General features: G+C 44.9%; 1 protein-coding gene across 1 annotated transcript; it reads right to left on the bottom strand.

Annotated features, from left to right (window-relative positions):
* Window positions 1-395: 395 nt before the first annotated feature.
* LOC118419249 (fatty acyl-CoA hydrolase precursor, medium chain-like) lies at window positions 396-15,351 on the bottom strand. The gene is made up of 10 exons (XM_035825597.1): window positions 15,217-15,351; window positions 14,741-14,879; window positions 4,831-5,044; window positions 4,310-4,489; window positions 3,834-4,108; window positions 3,220-3,322; window positions 2,555-2,734; window positions 1,926-2,057; window positions 1,260-1,483; window positions 396-603 (listed from the first exon to the last, which is right to left on the bottom strand). Exons 1-10 carry the CDS (start codon window positions 15,287-15,289, stop codon window positions 396-398), a joined length of 1,728 nt encoding a protein of 575 aa, XP_035681490.1. The 5' UTR covers window positions 15,290-15,351.
* Window positions 15,352-15,990: the final 639 nt, after the last annotated feature.

Raw genomic sequence — 15,990 nt, 5'->3', positions numbered from 1 at the left:
ATAAGAAAAAGCACAATTGTAGGATGCCAGTGCAATGACATTTTCTATAAGAAAGTATCAGTCGTTTTTGCGTAGGCTCACATGTACATCGATTTGGGGATGTTCATATGCCATCCACAGAATGGAGTCAGTGAAAAGTGATTAATCTTAGATTCTACATAACAAACGTTCAAACGAGCCTCAAGTTCTAATCCCATGCTAAAGAATACGAATATGTACAATCTTAGGCTAATAAATGACCTTACATCACCATACATGAGCACAAGACTTATGAGCAGCGGAAATCATCTTCGTCACATTGTGCAAAAACTCTGCCTTGTGTCTGGCAGAATTCTGTATTATCCAGTCTACGAGCATGCGCACTTCAGGGAAAAAAGCATCCAAAAAAATTAAGGTCAAAGTTCGTCCGGCCTGGCGGTTCGAATCTTCTTTCCCATCAGCCTCGGCACCTCCTCGTTCCAAAACTTCATCCGGGACTCCCGCAGCCTGACGTCAGCAGATGACGTCACGTTCAGCCGGAGGTACTCTTGACCTGACGGCGTGTGACGTGGCCACTTTGCAAGGTCACGCATGCGCGCTGCTCCGCTGAAGTCGTTAGGATCCCTTTCAGATGGGAAAATAAGAAATGTGAATAGTTTAAGACGCGTGCTTATAGATACATTTATGTCGTATATTTTAACAGCGATACGGGTGTCCTGGACCAGTCCGTATATCATGATATCACACGGGCATCTACTTGTATCAGATGGGGTCTCATGAATAATTAGAACGCACTCCGCGTGCGCCGTTGCCGAAAATCCGAATATTGGATTCAGACGCTGGAATTGAAGTTCTTACAATTTTTGTTTAAGGACACCGAATTTTCGCCATTTCTGGTGCATTTCTCATTGATACGGAATACACAATGTTCTGTTCTCTATACAGAGCTTCATTGACACGGCAAAAGAAGTTTCGTAAAGCCTTCTACAACTATAGATACACAGAAATAAATAAAACGATTTCAATTAAAATGGTCATTACCAGGTATCTCAATTTATATGTTTAACTACAGTTTACACTACCGTTTCTAATATCTAAACATTCTTCAGTGTACGTTTTAAAACACCTGATTGTATGGAGGTTTTCTTATTATTCTATATTGTTTAGTTAGTAGAGTTTTAAGATTTATTGTATATCCATTTTTTAGTTTGTATTTAAACCTTACGAAAGTCAAAGTACTTTTTGTCGTGTCAATAAAGCTTGCTTATAACGTTACATACCCGTTAGCGGCGAAGTTGACCCAGTACGCCATCATGTCCAGACTCAGTTCACGTTCCTCCTCGCTGAAGTTGTACTTCCATGCTGCGTTCTCGTCGCGCATGAGCGGGACCCCGAACAGGTACCACAGATCGTCGGCGTGGTCGGCTCTGACCCGGGCCGGTCTGGTCGTGAAGTAGGACGTGTGGGTCTTGGAACTCGTACTGGTAGACTCGGATAGAGTGGGCTGTGAATGACAGAAAAATTGACGATAAAATGCACTTTTGGTTCCGACAGAGATTCTAAAAATATCACTTACACAAAGGATGTAGGCATCTGGCAAATACTGACAGCAAAAGAAAGCAAATAGCAGTTGGTAACTCTTTTTATACAATTCGTTAACCCTCTTAAAGCGAGGCATCTTCAAAACTGTGTTATCAAAAATATCCCACCAGATTGTTTCATCGGAGGAAACATATGGAAATTTTCGCCTACTACTAGAAGGCTCATGATACGTCGATGAATGCTAGACATCCAGGTAGTAAGATACTAGTAAGCCAAAAAGCAGTTACTCAAGCAACAGGATATACCCGAAGTTTCAGAAACCATATCCAGTTGCTTCATTAGCTACTTCTGGCGTAGAAGGTACAATACTCGATCGTACACGACACGGCCTGAGCCATTATGACCGTAGGTGCGGTGAACCAGGAGTCTGTGAGGTGCTGGAGGTACCGACCGCGTGTGGCGACCGGGTCGTCTGCAGTGTCAGTGTCCAGGTACTGGTCTGTAACAGGCTTCACAAGCGCGCTGGGTCTGCCGCCCTGCAGAATAGAGAAAAGGAAGTAGAACAGCTTTGCCATCAAAATTGGCTAAACATAGCCGGGAAAAGCAGCACTCCAGTCAGAAGCTTGGAGGAAGATCGAAACGTAACCAGGTGAGATTATACTGGAACTGCAAAAGAAAACTCCAATATCAGAAGTCTAACAGGTTATAAAACGTTATTAAACTGTAATTAACTCAAAGAGCTAATACTAAAGACTAAATTTTTTTCAGAAGGACTGGCTCAGTTTCTCTAAACACGTGACTTAATGAAAGTGTGACGTCATGGCTGATGTCGCGGTTGGAAGTTGACATCGTCCCCAACCGTTCTTGCAATTGACGCCACACTTGTTGTAAAATGTCTACGACGATCCAAAACGTATAACGCATACCAGTAAGAGTGACACTACATACGAAAGAGGACACAAAATGCGTAGAACGTCAAACATTGGTATCCAAGCTTGCTGTAAGATGATAGAGACATGTTTTTTCTACTCACCAAATAATCAGCAACCCACAGCAAGTGATTCGGTAGATTATCTTCGAATTCGGTTCTGGTCATCTCGTCTGTTGTCATGAACGCCGGTCCGAGCACTCCCACCATACAGAAGCCGAACTCGTCATTATTGGTACCCAGAAGGTAGTCAACCTTGTTCACCTGTTTCTTGTGCATCATGTCCTGCGAGAAACACATAGTCAATTATCAGACATTACATCATTAATGTTACATCATATTCATCATGGACATGGTCATATAGAGTGATCAGAGTTTTTTTAGTTTATTAAGATCCACAATTATCTTGACAATGTGACGTTACATTGTAGGTATCCCCTCTTCATTAACATATATAGTTGTACAAAACAACACGACAAACAGGAAAATACATATAAACAATATGCATATACAGAAATTCACAAAAGACTAATAAAAAAAAGAGTGTAATGTTACATGAGGTCCCTACCCCACGGATAAAGATTTATGATAGTCATATATATCTTCATCATGAACAAAAACGAAATCTAGCTCTAGGACTACACTACAGAAGCATAATTTTTTTTTATATGTGTTAGGGTCGGCACATTTAAACACGTTTACTCGTCAAAATGGTTCACAATGGATTGAAGGGACCAATCTTTGATGCCAGAATGAAGAAAAGCCAGTACCCAAGGACTTTCCGGGAGGAAGCTGCCGCCGACCACTACTGACACGTTCATCATGAAGGCGAGGTTCGGGTCCAGCGTCTTCGTGATTTCTTGGCTCGACTTTCTGTTAACAAATAAGATTCCTTTAGTCAACTTGCTCTTGCTTGTAATATACTAACGTTGGTCTATGAACACTAAGTTTCGTCTTTTTGTAACGTTAACCCACAAAGGATAAGTGACCGTTGGCTTCATGTGTCATTTTGAATGACAGCGAGCGCCGAGGCTGAGTGGACTTTACTCACTACTTGGTAACATCTCTTTTCCTTTGCAATGATGTGCTCTGTCAAAGGACCAAATTGTCGGTGCTGTGTATTCCCCATCATCGTTTAACATAACTTAAAACTAGAGCTTCTAACTTGAACAAGAATCACAATAATTAATAAATGTCGCAAAATGAATTTCAAATCAAAAGCTACGCTGAACTTCAATATTCATACACCGAACGTTCGAATTCACCGAACGTTCGAATTCACCGAACGTTCGAATTCACCGAACGTTCGAACCCACTGAACGTTCCACTGCGCAGAACGCTCGAACGCACCGAACATTCGAACACACCGAACGTTAGAACATACCCTCGTAAACAGCTCATCATGTCGTCGTAGGAGGCCGTGGTGCAGTTCAACCCGCGCGCGAGAGTCTCCGTCCGTGTGAGGTCCCCCTTCTGGCTACTCTGCACTCCCGCCACGCCGCTCTGAGAGATGGCCCGGTGGAACAGTCCCGTTGCCATGGGAGACATGACGAGCAGGGAGACGGCCCAGGCTCCGCCGGACTCCCCGAAGATGGTGACTCTGTCGGGATCTCCTCCGAAGTTCCGGATGTTGCCTTGCACCCACTCAAGAGATTTCATCTGGAAATGTAAGGCCGCATATGCTTAAATTAATGAAAATATGTGTCCGAGAGACGGGAAATGCATGGGGTTAACTCAACGACACTGCGTTCACCCGTCCCAATTCCAGTAGGTTGTCTCTGGTCCTACCTACATCTGGCTCTGTTCTGCTGGAAAGTGTAGATCTACATTTAACACACAATTGAAGACGAATGTACTGACCACATCCACAAGACCAAAGTTACCCGGCGAGTCGTCGTCCAGTGTCGGCATGAAGCCCAGGTTGCTCAGACGATAGTTGACCGTTACCATGACGACGTTGTGAAAAGCTGTCGGGATCTCTGCTGGGTACGTGTCGCCACTGCCACCGATCAACCCGCCGCCATGGAGCCAAACCATCACCTGAAATAGGTATGATACACTGTGTTGATATGAGGTTTTCCTGTGGCTCAACTCGTAACGGTCTCACAGTTGAGATCCTGAGGCCAATACGCTTGTATCTGGGAGACCCCGGGACTTGAACCAGGGTCAGGGAATCTTGGTTGGGATCTAATTTCGCGGTAGCGGGAAAATGAATTTTCGCGGTGGTTTTAAGTTCGTGGTAGCACCCTGCACTGTAGTCTCTTACTGCTATGGAAAAATGTTCGCGGTGGTTTTAGGTTCGCGGTGAAGCGGCCACCGCGAAAACCGCGAACATTAAACCACGGCGACAGTTTCTGCATTTACATGTATACAGTACTTACTGGCAGGTTGGCAGTGGCATCAACCTTCGGAGTGTACACGTTCAGGAACAGACAGTCCTCGCCCTCCGCCTTGCTGTGAAAGAAGATGGTTTCCGCCCAGATCGGGTCGATCAGGGGAACATCGTCCGGGTTGAAGATCTGGGGGCACCTGTTTCCGAACTCCGAGGCGTCGCGGACACCTGTCCAGCTGCTAGGGTCTTGCGGAGGACGCCATCTAGCGGAAACGACAGGCAGAACAGATTTTCTTAGGCGTGAACATGCAAGTTTTGCGAAGGCGTATTTGATTACTACGGAAACGTACCAGCGAATTCGCTATTTATTCTATTTTCATCCTTTCTCTAGACTTGCCAACTTACGCAACTTGAATGGTACATACTTCTTTGCTTGTCCCTCATAAGGTATGGATAACATACTGTAATTCCTGATTTTTTTCAATGTACTGTTATGTTCACGGTTTTCACTGTGACGACTGTAACGTGAACTTATCATTACTGATAACATATAATTCACAGACTATTTTTATGTGCACTTGCCGCGATAGTGAACATTCAGTTCCGAGAACAAGTTAAATTTTCTCACAGCGTGAAAGTTTGGTACCGAGAAGACAAAGTGAATTACAGTATTAGTTAACATAGTAACACACTACCTGCGTTTGCATCGCCGTGTGGCCAAAGGGCTAAGGAAATGGAGATGGGCACCGCCCTATATATCACATGGTGTGAGAAGGACTTAATATCTTTTAACTTAAACTCAATCTATGACAGCCATGCATTTATCTACCTTTCATCCATTAATTCATCAATCAATTACTTCATTCATCCATTCAAACGTTCGTTCATTAAGTTCGTTCCCACCACATTTGGTGGCAGCGGTGGTTTTTCGCCTGCTACGGTACATTTTATATAACAAATTCATCCATATTCAACCACCCCGTTTCATCATTGAAGGAAAATGTTAATCTCTAATACTGGTTTCTTTGTTATGTCATCCTTTTTTCCACGTATTTTTCTACATCTTGGAGAAACCCACCTGAGGTCTCCCACGGGCGGAGCGGCGTAAGGAATCCCCTTGAAGGTGAAGACGCGGTCAAAGTGGGCATTTCCGACAAAAGAGGAGGTCAGGAACTCTGAACCTCTCACGTCGCCATGAGTGGTGGAGACAACAACGGCGTCTACTGTAACGATATCGGGACAGTCTCTTATAAAAAGACATCGAAAAAGTTGTTATGATAAGTTTCTCTGATTCACCTGGGACGTCGTGGCCTAGAAAATACCCTAGGTAGCGCCTATGTATTTACGATAAGGTAATGTTGATTTGATTATATGGATGACATTAGCGAGCGCATCAAGTTTCGTCCGTTTCTACAAATAAAAAAAAAGGTTTTTGACCTTGCTGTAACGTTTAATCGTATAAATAGTTGCAAAATGAGCACATATTTGCCGTTAATTGAGAAACTTTTTTCTTCGCACGTTCACATCAGTTTTGGGATTCCCAGCCGAGGACGCCATCCATATAATCAAATCAACATGGCCTTAGTCAGAACCCCTCAATATGGTATTTATAAGTTACTCGATATCTCCTGCGAGCCTACACGACATTTGCACACTCTTCATACGACCCTGTGTGACTCCTCTACGACTGCTGTGATTGTGTGAATAGCCATCGAAAACGTGCCGATGCGCTTCAATATGCATCTCGGGTGTTAATAGCCTTTGTTCTAGCCGACTGGGGTAGATTCTACATGGCAACTGGACACCTCTTGGCTGACTACACTCCTTGGCCAGTTTGGTACTACAGGTATCTTTAATATAGTAGGATCTGCTTGGAGATTTTAGACACACTACATGTGCAGTATGTACGGCGCCAGTAGGACCAAAGGCCAGGAAAGCTACTTGGTGTTGGTAGGACAACGTATGCATTTGTAAAACCGGATACAAAATCATTGTAACTGATTCTATAATTTGAAGATATTTTTAGTGCAAAAGACTACCTGGCATAGTGAGCAGGTACGGGTCAGACAACATAACACAGATGACTACTTAAGTTCCACACAATGTCCTGCTACCCATAAATGGGTCAAGTGTGCCGATCGACCCCCCGCTCCCCCAACAGTCGTTGAAAATCAACGTGAAATGGACAGTCGTGACGGCATTCTCCAAGCAATGGGTGCTGTCGGAGACAGACTATGGCCTACGTCTTTCACCAACTCATGGTGACACCCGCTCGTAGATCAGGAAGTTGTACTGAGATTTGTACTGTTCTTGGAGTTAGTAACGTTCTTGGATTACTGTGTGTAATACGACTACACCGGCGGTAATCCAAGGTGTAACGTTAGCTGTGTTTGCACTTGGTGGTCTGGTGCACGATGTGTGTGTACAAAAGTGCCGACCTAATCTCCGTTTTTCAAACCCTCGCCTCCCTCCAACCAACAACCTCCCCCCAAAACACCACTGAAGCCAGTGAGAAAGCCTTATCCTTCGATCCTTACCTGAACCACCCGTAAGATTGAGAACGACCAGCACCGCTGTGAAGACAACAAACGCACCGCTACGAGAGATATAGTAACAGCAGGCCATGTTTAGCTAAAATGTTCCGTTCTTAACAAACTTAGCACCCCCAACGCCCTCTCAAATACTCTAAATATCGGTTTCTCTGTACATTACGCTATAGACGGCCAAAAAACAAGTGGCTGTGTTCACCCGAGCGCTACGCGTCGCCCCAGCTACAAAGGTGAAAGGTCAACAACTGACAGGTCGTGTACGTGACACGCCGTCTAACGAGACCGCGATCCTATGGTCGACTTCGGCAAAGCTGAATGACTTCCTTTGTTGAAATCTTAAGTGAAATCAAAGTTGTATGACTCTTGTATTCGTCTTTCTTACATGATCCCTTTAATGCCTAAGTCACTTGATACGCATTTTCCATACCAGGGCCACACCGGGCAGCTATCGGGAACGAAAAATGTGATATAAAAGATCATAAAAGACACCAAAATAAATAAATCGTCAAAAGGAGAGTCGTGAGCATGATTTATGTTTATTTCTAGGTACATACATACATTTGTATTTTTTGCTTCCTAAAACAGCCCAGTCGGGCCCGGTTTGGGATGGCGCCCCAAGCTGCTGGCATAAGGGGGGTATTTCACTGGTCGCCACGTTCTAAATTGAATTTGTGTTACCAAGGAGGTTAAAAAAAGACTTTCGAATGGGAATATCATGCAAAACGTACAAGCATGACTAAAATTAAAAAAAAACCCACACCAATAGTGAAAAGATACTTTTATTGACGAGATTCACTGAGATGAGCACAATGTCAAGTTGCTGGTCGGCAGCAACGGCGCAAACGTACGGCAGCTTCAGTGAGTACCCCCTCAATTGAACTACGACTGCAGTTCAGAGTTATATATATGACCATGTACATTTCTATACATTAAAAATGATGGAAATAAATGTAACAGATTAAGTCATTAAAACATGAATGCAGAATACAAATAATACTAGGGTGCAAAAGATTTGCGCGTATGCAGTATAATTTCTATTTTATTAGCTTAGAAAGCTTTTGTGGAATGACATCACACCCTATACGGGACAGTCGTTCACTGCTCATTATTTGTATAAGATACAACGTAAACATAGGGCAATCTCTACTTATTAACAAAAACTTGAAAGTAACCTGCTACGTAAGAGAGAAAGTATTATGGAATGAGATCGAAGGAATATGTACTTTCAGTCTTTGATGGCATTTTTATCAGCAAGTGTGCGTATGTACGAATATGGTGCAGGTTTTCGAGTGGCTGTAAATGTGATGGACCTTACATCTAAACCAGTTAGTATTATTATGTTACAGGCATGTATGCTGGTACTGTACCCTTGTTTTAAGGAAGGTAACTGTGATATGATATGATAATACTTCCATAGTGACAATTTCTATATTGTTTTGTTATGACGTCAGTAAAAATTTCAGTAAACGGTCCACAAGGTACGGAAGACAACTTAGTAAGAAGGTCATCCTCAAACTGATTTGGTCACTCCTACTGTAGCAAACATATTACAGCTAAAAATGCTACCAGGTCACCCCTATTGTAGCAAACATTCTACAGCTGAAATTACTACATAGCCACGACTACTTTAGCAAACTTACTACAGCTGAAAATGCTACAAGCAAAAAGCTCCACGTAGATTTCTCAGCTCCGCTGGTTTTAACATCCTTTCCCAGCAGCCTCGGAACCTCCTCGTTCCAAAACTTCATGTTGGACTCCCGCAGCCCGGCGTCAGCAGATGACGTCACGTCCAGCTTCAGGTAGGATTGTGATGACGTCATGTAACGTGGCCAGGTCACCAGGTCACGCATGCGCGCTGCCCCAGTGGAGTCACTGGGGTCTCTGTAAGAATTGGAATGAGAAAATGAGCAAACAATCAAGAAACAAAGTAAGTGTGTAGGAACTATGATTTCTGACACAAACATCGAAAGCGGTGGATTGCTCATTCCTTAAGTTGGGCAGTCAAATCCTTGTGTTGGAGATTACAGTTCAATTTTGCTTCAAAGTGAGATCTAAAAAAATTTGCGCCTATCAAAGAACTCCACTTACCCGTTGGTGGCGAAGTTGACCCAGTACGCCATCATGTCCAGACTCAGGTCCCTCTCCTCCTGGGTGAAGTTGTACTTCCAGGAGGCGCCGGTGTCGTCACGCAGGAGCGGGATGCCGAACATGTAGTGCAGCTCGTCACCATGGTCAGCTTTCGTGTAGGAAGGTCTCTCGGAGAAGACCGACGTGCGGTGCTGGAACTCGTACTGGTAGACACGGGAGTCACCGTGAGCTGTGAAGGACATAAAGCAGCCATACTTAGGCCCCCTTTAGACAGACAACAATTATATAGTCGTGCGACTGTTGTTGTCAACGACGTCTCCGGCGACGGTACTTTTATGCTGTCTGAAGAGGATCAAAATAGTCGTGCGGAGGATTTTCCTTGAATAATCGTGGCTTAGGTCCCAATTGGAAAAAAAGGGGCCCTGCCAGTCAGTTTATGGGCTATTTATGATTATTGACACTTTCGGGCGTGACCCGTACGTGGCTCTATGAGACACCTTGCGGTTCTTGGTTGAATGTAAGCCGGACTTAAAATGAACCCGGGACCCGGTAACAAATAGCCGGCATGACCTATCCGTGGGGAACACAGAGCGGTACCCCCGGTATCTGGGTTCAATTGAAGTCTGGAGCTGTGGGAAAGAGCAGGACAAGAACCAGTGGAAAGCCAGATCCTCAAGAGGAAGTGGTCCTGGATAGGACACACACTCAGAAAGTCACCATCGAGCACCACACACCAGGCTCTGACTTGGAACCCACAGGGCAAGCGAAAGAGGGGAAGGCCCAAGAACAGCTGGAGAAGGGACACAGAGGAAGAGATGAGGAGCATAAGTAACAGCTGGCACGACCTGAGAAGGAAGGCCCAGAGACGTGTCCAGTGGAGGACGATCATCGGTGGCCTATGTTCCGCCCGGAACAAAGGGCCCAAGTAAAAAGTAAGTTAAAATGAACCCGGGACTCGTTAACAAATAGACACTGTGGAGTGTGGCCTACCCGAGGGGAACGCAGAGAGAGGGGATCACAGTCCGCCTGGACAAATTTGTGGCTTCGTAGCCCAGCCGGGGCCACATCCCTGTGCAACACCGGTGCAACTGGGACCTAAACCTAAACTGGAATGAAGCATGATAGCCAGTGATAGTGCCTGGATACCATACCCCAACCCCAAATATCTTTCGTGTTGGGGTCCGGCAGGATGACTGTAGAAAGGTTCTCGAAGGCCCTTGATCAGAGGAAGGAGAACCTAGGATTGATGACCACTCACACCACAGGTAGCCAGCTAAAACACACCACAGTTGGTCAGCAGGCTATCACAGTAGCGAATAAGGCACTTAGTGGTCACTGTTATGGATTCAAAAAATACAGTTGGGGTCTTTAACCAATCATGGTAGGGGTGTAATCACCTCCTGCTGATCCTCCTGCTGTTCAATTGGTGGCGTTTTTTGCCCATCATAAGGGGCAAAATTGAAAAGAAGGCCTATGCCATCCGGCCAGACCCCTGCACGATAGATACTTGAGATCGGGCTGGGGTTTGGTAACCAGGATACCAGTGATAGTGCCATGCCACTGCTCGCGTTAGGCCGAGCACACTAATTTCCAAGCAGATTCTACGGTAGCATAAGATAGTATCAAAAGCTGACAGAGGAGTGAAGCGGACCAAGGAGTGTGTTTCGCTAACGAAACACACTTTTGATACTATCTTATGCTACCATAGGATCTGCTTGGAGATTAGAGCACACGGTTGTCACCCCTACTGGCTCTAGTCTTCTCGGTAAGTGTATTCGGGTCTTTTACGTACAGACATTGACTATAAAGAGATACTGACTGACCTGCTACAGCCTGCGCCATCAGTACGGTCGGTGCGGTGAACCACGAGTCGGTCATCAACTCGATGAACTGTTCACGAGTGTAGATCGGGTCGTCCGAGTCGGGGTTCATGTACTGGTCTATCGTCGGCTGGACAATGGAGTCCACATTGCCGCCCTGTGGAGTAAACAGAGTTTCGCAAAAAAATTAGATTTGCTATCTTTGCCATGGCATTGAAAAGGTGATACCGATTCATTTGTCTGGCTCCCGGACACTTGAAGTAAGAAGGGGCTGGGCTGAAAGCTTGCACCTGAAATATATGTACCTAAGTACAGACTTCCCCTCAGACTGTTTTCAGGTTCATATCTCATCCGAGCAGTTAAATCCGACAAACAACAAATGAATATGATGGAGCCCAAGCGTAACACTTACAGGAAACTGGTCGGCAACATATTTCAATTGGGCCGGCAGAATCTCCTCGAACACCGTCCTGTCCAGGCCGTCCGCGGTCACCTGTGGGACTGCAGCCAACAGCCCGTAGCCGTAATCGTCGTTGTTGGTGCCCAGGAGGTAGTCTACCTCGTTAACCTGCTTCTTGTACATTAGGTCCTGGATTGGACAGAGAAAATCGTTTTAGAGGTTCTGGGTTTGAATCTTTCGCAGGCTCTGATGTTATGCCAAGGGAAAGAAGCTTAAAACCACTTTCCTCAGTAGACTTAGGGCAAAATCAGTAAACACCTTCAATTAGGGATGTCCTTTGATTTTGGGATGGAACGTGAAGCCGTAGGTCCGTGTTTGAGGACAGCCACACCGAGCAAAAAACACTTCTCGAAAAGAGTAGGTTCACCCCCATGACCTCGGTATGAGCAGATTTCACCGTACCGTGCAACGTTGGATAAAACAAGACAACACTAGATTTAAAAAAAAACTTACCCAAAGACCGTCAGGTAAGAAACGTCCTCCGACTATCGGAACTGTAGGATCATAGGTCAGCAAGTCTAGGGCTGGTTTGCTGTGGAGGAGAGGGTGAAAAACACTCTTGATTCAAGAACAACCAATGTTCTACAGTTATATGAATGAATAACGAGACATATAAAGGAAATTGTCAACATTTGCGACATACAAGATATCGGTGTACTAAGGATGTGGTATGGATTGGGAATTTTAACTTAAACTTAACATATAAATGTTAAATGTACCTTCGCAGGCAGCTCATCATGTCATCGAAGGAGGTTGTTGTGCAATTTAGCGAGGTGGCGAGAGTCTCTGTTTTTGTGGTGTCTCCCCTGCGGCTAGTCGGGATCCCGGCCACGCCGCTCTGAGAGATGGCCCGGCGGTACAGCCCTCGTGTCTCCGGGGACATGACGAGCAGGGAGACCCCCCAGGCTCCGCCGGACTGGCCGAAGATAGTGACTCTGTCGGGATCTCCTCCGAAGTTCCGGATGTTCGCCTGCACCCACTGGAGGGCTTTTGCCTATGTAGTATGATAAGAAACAACACGAAAGAAATAAACGATATGCCTTTTCATGATGTGCGTTTCAATAAGAACATTCTTTAATTTCTTCTCCTTGTTGCCTAACACAGTAATTAATACAAATTTATATATTTTAATTTCAAAATGGTACGATTACCAAATTTGGACGTAGCTAGCTGTCAGTCTTGTGCACGGGAAGAAGTTACATAGATAGGTTTGTGCCCCCTTGCCCCTACTCTTTTAGATATTTAAGTTTGACACATGAAACTAACCAGGTTCATTAGCCTGACATTGTCGTCAGTTTCGGCATCTCGGGTCGGACAACTTCAGAGTCTGCTTATTTACTTAGATACTAGGAACCTGGTTTGACAATATAGTGTGAAATAATAACCAACCATATCCATTAGCCCGACGTTGCCGTCAGTTTCGGCGTCCCGGGTCGGCAGGAAGCCCAGGTTACCCAGCCGGTAGTTGATGGTTACCATGACGACATTATTGAGTGACGTGGGGATCTCAGCCGGGTACGTGTCCGCAGTGCCCAACCCCATACCTCCTCCGTGGAGCCACAGCATAACCTGGGCAGAAAAATATAGCACTTAAAAAATATCAACGTATAGAGACATCAAATATCTCATCCATCCGTAAAATATTAGGAGTTCTTGATTTATCCATCATTTACAAAAAAATACTCGCTATTTCTCTCTACAGGCCTATATGACCAACTTTGGAACCGGGCCAATTTAGCTTTCTCATCCTGCCATTACACCAGCTTCCACGTCATATCCTGTCACTCACCAATATTCAAATATCAATGGACACACGGCATGGCAAACAAACACACACAAACCAAAAATGAGGCATATATTTTCATGGAGGTTGAGAAAAACTACAAGTTTAGTAAACTAAATTTTAAAGGACTGAACTTCAGCAGCGTGGCAGCCCGCACATTCACTGTTTTGTGTGAAAGTTGCAGAGTGAATTTCAACAGTGTGAGAGTCCCCATATTCACTGTTCGCTTTGGGCGAAAGATGCACAAAATTGAATGTAGGTTATGGTTAGAAGATTTGCTCCTTAGTGGACAGGTATGTTTGCAGTCAACCCCGACTCAGAGACAAAGAGTTATTTGACATAGTTATTCATGTACAGACGAACAGTAAAGGCGATACATATCGTCATCAAAAAAAGAGGTAACAAGGTCTGTGTGACCATTCCTCTAAATAAATGGCAACCTGAACTAGTCCTTTCAAATTCTGTGATATGTCAGACAAGATCACATGAGGCTAACCTCAAAACTGAGGCCCGGCCTTAAAGATATACACAAATAATGTCCACGACTTTTTTTCTTTATTTCTTGAGTAGGGTATCTCTCTGTCTCTGTCTCCCTCTGTCTCTGTCTCAATCTACTTACCGGCAGATCCGCAGCGGACGACACGTTTGGCGTATAGACGTTCAGGAACAGGCAGTCCTCACTGCTGCTGTTGCTGCGATACGTGACGAGTTCATTCAGAGGCGACCCTGGCGGTGCCTGGATGTCGGCTACCTGCGGGCACCGGGCTCCGAACTGGGCGGCGTCCCGGACTCCGGTCCAGACGACCGGGTCCTGGGGAGGGCGCCATCTGGGAAGACGCGAAGGTTGTCATTACCTCCATGAAAAAAATGGAGGTGTAGTTTTTTGTGTGTCTGTCTGTCTGTGTGTCTGTGTCTTTGTCTGTGCGTCTGTGTGTGTTTCCGGATATTTGTGGTCAGCATAACTCTAGAACATCTGGATGGATTGTAATGATATTTGGTATGTGGGTAGGTGTTGGGAAGACGAAGGTTAGAGTCGACCTCTGGTGTGTGACCTTGGTACTGCCGCAGAACCTCGATTTTTTGTATCTTTTGTGCTTATACCTTTATGCATAATCTGTCTGTTTGCATTATTCAACTATTGCTTTTTATTACGCCATAAAAATCAACTCTGGTTTTCGAAACCACACGACATTGACAGGAGGTTCTCGAAATTTTGGAGAACAAAATTTTCTCACTGTGATTTACTACGTCAGACTCACCTGAGGTCCCCCACAGGCGGAGCGGCGTAGGGAATCCCCTTGAAGGTGTAGATCCGGTCAAACACAGCGCCCCCTATGAACGAGGTCGGTAACTCCGCCCCGTTCACGTCTCCATAGGTGGTGGGGACCACAACTCCGCCTGGACGGGTGACCAGTGCCATAGTTAATTCTTGCCTAGACAGACCTCCTTTCTACTCTCCAAGCAGAGGTTCGACTCCGGCTATTTTTTACGCTTTTTTATCGTATAGTGGTTTCTTCTATAGTGTTAATCTTTATTGTCAGGCACTGTGGCCCATAAGGACGAACAATTTGACTGTACATTTAAACAACAACAACAATAATCTAGTACTTAAAATCAAAATACAGGAATTGCTTGTACTGTGGCAGTTCATAGCTCGAGGGGACGTTGAGTTGTACATCTGCCACACTGGAGAGCTGACACTGGAATCACATGTACAAAACCAGGTCCAACCCACCTGCGAGCCCCAGCAGCGCCGCCAAGACGACCACGTCCCCGACACCTGAGGTTTTACCTGCACGCCGGCCCATCGTGTCTCTGATCCTGTTTCTAACCTAGCAAATGTGGACTCTGCTCGGGAAGCTTCCCTTTATATAAGTTTGCTCAAACAAAGACTGAAGTGAAGTCATCAGTTACCAATCAAACTTCGAGCGTCGGGTATTTACCTGTGTGTTTACACAGACCCGACAAATCACACAATAGCTTGGGTGATGTGCCTTGAACTGTGACCACCAGTCTTACCTTTACTCTTCCATCCTGTTTTAGACCATTTAATTGATCGTTATTTGTTTCTGTTAGAAGAAGCTTGTTTTTTTCCCTATGAGACATGTGCATGAAATTGATACGGCTATCAACGACACAAATTATTTTGAATTGTGAACTCCATGTCGGTATTGTATACGTACCTTCAACGTTTATAAACATTTGCTCGGCGGATAACAAAAGATGATGTCATTTACGCGTTCACCCTTCGGCGTCAGGTATTCACGGTCGATTAAAGCCGGGGTCACTAGCTCTGAACCGCGACTGTATATAGTCTTTTCTTTGCTTCATGTTTTTACCCGAGGTCCAGGAATATCATCTACTTATGTCTTCTTATTGTAAGTTAGCTAATGGACTCAATGAAGTATCAAAGCATCAAGTTTTAGACCTCCTTGCTTTTAATTTTCAAACTTTTTCTTCCTATGATAAACACATGAGTTGCTGTGGATATTACAGTACATTTTTTACT

This window comes from Branchiostoma floridae, chromosome 7 (genome assembly GCF_000003815.2).
Source record: "Branchiostoma floridae strain S238N-H82 chromosome 7, Bfl_VNyyK, whole genome shotgun sequence".
NCBI classification, from domain to species: domain Eukaryota; kingdom Metazoa; phylum Chordata; class Leptocardii; order Amphioxiformes; family Branchiostomatidae; genus Branchiostoma; species Branchiostoma floridae.
This window is presented reverse-complemented; position numbering and strand designations above follow the sequence as displayed.